Here is a 7,342-nt window from a genome sequence, read left to right on the forward strand (position 1 = left end):
TTTTTTTCAAAATTTCTTTATTAAAGTTTTCCAGGTTTACCAAATTACAGAAATGCGTAAAGAAAGTGCAAAAAATTATGAAAAGTTAAATTCAGTATTATATCCAATCCTTGTAATGTTGTAAGCCAATTATACAAAGGCAAACTGAAAAGAAGTAACGAACCAGGGAACATTAATTACCCCCCCTGCCCCCGTAAAAAAAAGTTAAAGTATGGATGGTGCCTATAAAACATTCAATGATATATAAACTTGACAAGTACAATGGGAAAGTATACACTCACATATACCCTCATACCTCCCATACTACCACATTAACACACACACACACATACACACACCCTGAGACACACATGCAAGGGCTCCAAACCAAGCACCCGAGGGCTTAAACTGGCTTACATATCAATAGCACTTGGTGCATGCCACACAAAAATAAATAAATAACTAAGTAGAATTTACACAAATAACTTTGTATCTACCCAAATGCGTATGCATACCCATACACCCATATAGGCACATACTTGAATACATGCACGTATCTGCACCCAAGGACACAAATAGATATATACACATACGAGAAAAAACAAAAACAAAAAAAAAACAAAAAAAAAGGAGTGATCCCGCCCGTCCACCCCATCCCCTCCAGCACTAATCCGGACAGATGTTGTACTCCGCTAAGTGTTTCAGCACCAGCAGCCATGTTTGGTTAAATGCCCTTAGTGATCTAGATCTGAGAGCACGTAACTTCTCCAACTTAACACAACTCAAAATCTCACGCAGCCACCAGTTGTGAGTGGGGGGAGAAGAACACTTCCATTTCAAAAGAATTGCTCACCTGGCTAGCAAGGTGCAGAATGCAACTACCCGTTGCTTGGATGCAGGCATCAGAGAACCAAAGGAAACTCCAAACAAAGCTAGAGAGGGATCCAAATTAAAAGTAACTCCCAGTGCCCGACTGAGTGTAGTAAAAATATCAGACCAAAAGGCTGACAGTCTGGGACACGACCAAAACATGTGTAAGTGATTAGCCGGTGAGTGACCGCATCTGGCGCACGCATCGGAACGTCGGAAAATTCTAGCTAGCCTAGCATTAGTGAGATGGAGTTTATGTAGCACCTTAAACTGCAAAAGCCAATGCCTAGCACAAACAGAGGAGGTATAAACCCTTTTCAACACATGAGACCAATGTTCATCAGAAATGGACATTGCCAGCTCCTGCTCCCAGGCGAGTTTGAGGGAGTTCGCTAGGCCAGCAGTCGCAGAATTAATAATGGTATAAATTTTAGAGATCAATCTCCTTTGAGCTGGATCGCAAGCAAGAAGGACATCGAGCATGGTCTCGGGTGGGCGTCCAGGAAAGTGAGGGAAAAGGTAACGAACAAAATGCCTGATTTGGAAAAAACGGAATAGGTGGCTACTGGGTAAATTAAACTTCTCCATCAAGCCTGAAAGGATATAAAAACTCCATTCACATAGAGGTCATTAATGCTCGTGATGCCTTTCTCTGACCACAACTGGAAAGCTTCATCCGTGCATGCTGGCAGGAACTGGGGATTGTGAGCAATAGGGGTAAAAATAGAACCAGTGTGAATGCCAAAATGTCTCCTAAACTGGATCCAAATCCTGAGAGAATCACGAACGACAGGATTTGTCGAGAGTCCTTTAAGAGAGATAGGAAGTTGAGAACGGACTAAAGAATGAAGAGAATATTGTGAGGATGATATCTCAAGCTGTAACCAGGATGGGCCTACATTGGGGGAAGTACCTTTAACCCAATACAGAGGTTTTAGAATGTTACAGGACCAATAGTAGCTACGAAAGTTTGGCAACCCCAGCCCCCCGTCCGCCTTCCGGCATTGAAGAGATACAGTCTTCAGACACGCGGGTCTATTGCCCCAGATAAAGGGGATCAGTATTTTATCCAGCATAACAAAAATGTTTAATTGATCAGAATAGGAATGTGTTGAAACAGATACAGAAATTTGGGCAAAATGTTCATTTTTATTAGGTTAATGCACCCAACAAGAGACAGGGGGAGAGAAGCCCACTTCTCCAGGCTCGCAGCGGTCAACTCTGATTTGAAGCTTTCCTTTTCAGAGGAGCCACAGAAAAGGGTAACAATGGAGGAATTAGATCCTTAAACTTAGTTACAGCACTTTCAGAAAGACTTCTACTGTAATAAAACTTATTCCCCACTGCTGTGTAATCCATTAAAGTAAATGTAAATGTTACTAAGAAATGATCAGACAGGAGGGGGCTTTCAGGGAATACTGTTAAGTCTTCAGTTTCTATGCCATATGTCCAGAGTAAGATCCAGAGTATGATTAAAGTGGTGGGTGGGCTCCTTTACATTTTGAGAGAAGCCAATTGAATCTAACAATAGATTAAATGCAGTGTTGAGGCTGTCATTTTCAGCATCTACATGGATGTTAAAATTACCCACTATAATTATTTTATCTGAACTGAGCACTAAATCAGATAAAAAGTCTGAGAAATCAGACAGAAACTCTGTGTAAGGACCAGGTGGACGATAGATAATAACAAATAAAACAGGTTTTTGATTTTCCCAATTAGGGTGGACAAGACTACGAGTCAGTGCTTTCAAAAGAATTAAAACTTTGTCTGGGTCTTTGATTAATTAATAAGCTGGAATTGAAGATTGCTGCTAATCCTCCTCCTCGACCTGTGCTTCGAGCATTCTGGCAGTTACTGTGACTCGGGGGTGTTGATTCATTTAAACTAAAATATTCATCCTGCTGTAACCAGGTTTCTGTAAGGCAGAATAAATCAATATGTTGATCAATTATTAAGTCATTTACTAATAGGGACTTGGAAGAGAGAGACCTAATGTTTAATAATCCACATTTAATTGTTTTATTCTTTGGTGCAGTTGATGAAGCTGTATTATTATTGTTTTTGAATTTTTATGCTTAAATAGTTTTAAAGACTAAGAGTCAGGCTTTCAGGAGGTCACTACTAGTTAAAGTGAAAAGAATACTCGGCTCTACAGAGCTCTGACTCTTTGTCAGCCTGGCTACAGTGCTGAAAACAAACCTGGGGTTTGTTAGATCCCACAGGTATATATCTGTGACAGCTTCTCCGTTTCAATAGGGTCCTGGCCACATGTGTCAGCGGGGTATTACCCTCATCTGCAACTCTGTGACACTACTTAAAGCTGTGGCGGGGTGACTCGCCTGGCTTCTTACCACTGATAATCCTAACGTCTGCCCTGCTTCTGCTATACTCCGATGCTGCCAGTCAGGAAGGCTTACGCAGCTGACCCCGAAGTAAAGTCCTGTTAGTTTTAGTGGCTAACCCCTTTTGATCAGTGCACTTGGAACCGTGCCAGGATTCATTTATCGGCTCGGACAGTGAGCCCAAGGGACATAAGTAAAGTTGAAGTGGATACTTAAAGACTAGTATGTTCAAACAGAGCTAGATGTTAGAGCTTAACTTGCCTAGAGTTTTACTATGGCATGAAACTAGGTGTACCTTTAATGAGGAAAATAATTCTCAAAACAATTATACTGACTTTTTAAGAGTCAAATTTTATTATGCAGGTTTCAGCTCAAGCAGTTTGCAATTAGCTCAAAATCACTTCTCAATCAAGTCTCAACATTCAGTAATCAATTCGAAATTCAGATCTCAAAATCAGTATAAATCAATCACTTAATCTTGATCAAAATGAATACTTATGAGCTGGGTTGATGAGGAAGGGGGTTGAAAACGTCCAATTATCCCAATTAATCACCCAACGTCCCGTCTGTTGCTGCCTCAGTGAAGTCGGGAAAAGGGATAAGTCCCTTTAAGATATTACTTTTCTTCTGTTAACTGTCCTCTTTTCTAATCCTTGCTGTTGTGCAGATATCCTCCTTGAGATCCAGGAGATAGGTACCTCCAATCTTCATCTGAAATGACAGGAAGAATGCACGCAAAACCGTCCAGTCAAATTAGATATCCACAGCTGGGTTGGCTCTGTCCATTCTGCAGTTCAGTCCTGGTGCTGGGAAGGGCTCCCAAGATTCTCGTCCGATGCTTCTGTGCAGCACCTTTTATAGTTTAAATCTAAGACACATCCTAGTTTTAAAACATCATCATGACAAACTCTCACCCCACTGTCCACCTTCCAATTATGGTATTTAGTTTTAACCATTACTTCATCCCCTCTCCTATTTGGGTTTTTAGGTACTTTTTAGGTTTTTTGTCAACATGTTTTTCACTTTGCTCTTACTCATCCTAGGCAACAGCTTCAGTTCCTCATTTTACCCTGCTCAGTGATTTTTCCAAGATTTCACAACTTCCTTAACATGTACTTTAAATCATTTGTGTTACACACATTCTTATTAATAAAAATCATACAGATTGTTTGTTACATTCATTTAAATGAACCTTACAATTTTATAAATCAGTATTATGATTGTCCACATAGCACCAGGCATAGGCCATCGAGTAACCAAGATCTCAACCTTAACTGACTCCATTCGACAGGTTGTTCTTATTTTCTTCAATTAATGATGAGTAGTAAGATGTCCTAGCTTTACGGAGAGCACGCCGTAACAGGAAACCTGGGCAGTTAATCTTCTCTTATTTTTCTCATTACACACAGATCAACTTTGTCTTCTTCATCGTGAATGCTATTTGGCTCGTGGCAACCTTCATCCTTCAGATCTTCAATGGCACTTTATCCATCCAGATCCCAAAGTTAGACATTAACCTCAAGGAAACTGGAGGTCATATCCAAATTGAGCCTGTTAGTTTCATGTTCATTTTGGGATTTGCTGTTTCAGTTTTGATCCAGTTCCTTGCAATGTTTTACCACAGGTGACAACTTAGATCAAATCACTTTTTCTCCACAGTGTTTTGGTTCCCACAAAGAGAATCTAACATCCTTATTGTGTGTCCATCCAGAATCTACACCCTCATCCATTATGTAGCCTTTGTGGACACAGAACCAAAGAAAAGAAGAAACTTAAAAAACAAGATTCATACCTGCCAGGCAAAAAGGTATTTGCAACTATATTACTGAATTGCAAGGCATAGATAGCTTGTATTCTTTAAATAGAGCAGGAGTTATTATTCAGTTTATCTGCAAATACAAGTCAAGTCAAGTCAAGTCAAGTTTATTTATAAAGCACGTTTAAAACAACAGCAGTTGACCAAAGTGCTGTACATTTAAGATAAATAAAATAACTTAAAACACAATGTAAAAGAGATAGTTAAAACAGGAAGCATAAAATTATAAAAACAAAAATAAAAATAAAAGAAACAACATCAGTAATGTGTCCAGTACTCATTTTGATTTAAAAGCCAAAGAATAAAATGGGTTTTCAAACGAGATTTAAAGATGTCAACTGTAGGGGAGGTCCTGATGTGAAGGGGCAGCTTGTTCCATAATTTTGGAGCAACGACTGCAAAAGCCCGATCACCTCTATGTTTTAATCTTGACCTCGGTACAGTTAAGAGCATTTGCTCAGCAGACCTCAGTGATCTGATGGGAGTGTGCAGGCTTATAAGATCAGAGAGGTAGGTAGGTGCTAATCCATGCAACGCCTTAAAAACAAATAATAAAACCTTAAAATCAATTCTAAAACTGACTGGTAACCAGTGTAAGGATGCAAGTATGGGGGATATATGGTCTCGTTTATGAGTGCCGGTTAGTAATCGTGCTGCTGCATTTTGAATCAGTTGCAGACGACGAAAGTAGCGACAGACTGACACCTGAATAGAGACTGTTACAGTAATCGAGTCGAGATGAAATGAAAGCATGGATAGCTTTCTCAAAATCCGTGGAACAGAGAAATGGCTTCACCTTTGCAAGCAGACGAAGATGGAAGAAGCTAGATTTGATGACGGTATTAATGTGCTTGTCAAAACTAAGATTTGTGTCAAGGATCACCCCCAAGTTCCTTGCACAGGGTTTATTATATATCTTTAAGGGGCCAAGGTCATAGAAGGTCAGGGGTACCAAACACAATGACCTCGGTTTTCTGCTCATTTAATTTAAGAAAGTTTTGAGCCATCCATGTTTTAACTTCCTCCAGACAGTCCAGTAAGGCCTTCAAAGGACTCACTGAGTTTTTTTTCAGTGGCAGATAGATCTGCGAGTCATCTGCATAACAGTGGAAGGGGATGCAGTGTTTTTAAAGACTGAACCCAAGGGGAGCATATAAATTGAAAAGAGGGCTGGGCCAAGAATGGACCCCTGGGGCACCCCACATGAGAGCAGGCTTTCAGAGGAAGAAATCTCTCCCAGCCTAACTGTAAACTTCTGTTCGTTAATAGGATTTGAACCATTTAAGTGCAGTCCCTTTAATACCAACAAAGTGCTCCAGTCGAGATAAAAGGATACATGATCTATGGTATCAAAGGCAGCACTAAGGTCTAAGAGTACTAAAATGGCAGAGTCCCCCAAATCAGTAATAGTTAAAAGGTCATTTAAAACTTTTAAAAGTGCGGTTTCAGTACTGTGATATGCTTTAAACCCAGACTGGAATACTTCAATAACACCATTTTGGTCTAAGAAGGTCTGGAGCTGAAGGAGGACAACTTTCTCCAAGACTTTTGAAAGAAATGGCAGTTTAGAAATTGGTCTGAAGTTGGATAAAATGGTTGGGTCAAGGTTTTGTTTTTTAAGAATAGGTTCTACCACAGCGTGTTTAAAATCAGCAGGGACACCAACCAGAATTAAGACTGCTATTGATAATAGACAGTCTTAAATACATTCCTTTAATTTCTATATATGTATGATTGCAGCTTCTGTGTTTAGATTATTACCAATATTCACCTTCAGAAGAGTTCCAGATATGGAGGTTTTAATGTGTTTGTTCAACTGCCTTCAAGGATGATGCCAGCTCAAATGCAGACTCAGTCTACGGCTCCATGGGGAGCCTTGACATCAAGGACAGCGATGAGTCAGACGTCACCACAGGATCTGATGAAGAGGATCAGGTGTAAACATCTGGTGCTACTGTGTAACACGTTAAAGTAGTCAATGTGTGTAAGAAAAAATGTGTAAGTGTGTGTGTCAGTGAAAACACTACACTATTTGCTCTCTTCTCTTTCCCCTCACACCAGCTGCTCTTGGTGGATGACAGCTCCTCACTCAGTCAGATTCTGCCAGAGATTTCTTCCTGATAAGACAGTTTTTCTTCCTACTCTCAGCAAGTGTTTCCTCATAGGGGGTTATGTGATTGTTGTGGTTTCTTTCTAATATTATAATGTATTTACCATACAGTATAAAGCACTTCATAAAGACTGTTACTGTGATTTGGGGTTTAAAAATAAAAAATGGTACTGAATCAGGTTAGTTATTATTGTATGTCAAGGATATGAAGTATTTTTCTAT

At 39.8% G+C, this 7,342-nt stretch overlaps 1 protein-coding gene across 1 annotated transcript in view; it reads left to right on the forward strand.

The window, feature by feature from the left end:
• LOC115788476 (chitin synthase chs-1-like) overlaps nt 1-6,968 on the forward strand; it is a 46,938-nt gene extending 39,970 nt beyond the window's left edge. Inside the window, 4 exon segments of the mRNA XM_030741512.1 lie at nt 4,604-4,818; nt 4,906-4,952; nt 4,955-5,001; nt 6,838-6,968. Coding sequence (XP_030597372.1) covers nt 4,604-4,818; nt 4,906-4,952; nt 4,955-5,001; nt 6,838-6,951 — 423 coding nt within the window. The 3' untranslated portion in view covers nt 6,952-6,968.
• Nucleotides 6,969-7,342: the final 374 nt, after the last annotated feature.

Source organism: Archocentrus centrarchus, chromosome 11 (assembly GCF_007364275.1).
Source record: "Archocentrus centrarchus isolate MPI-CPG fArcCen1 chromosome 11, fArcCen1, whole genome shotgun sequence".
NCBI lineage: Eukaryota > Metazoa > Chordata > Actinopteri > Cichliformes > Cichlidae > Archocentrus > Archocentrus centrarchus.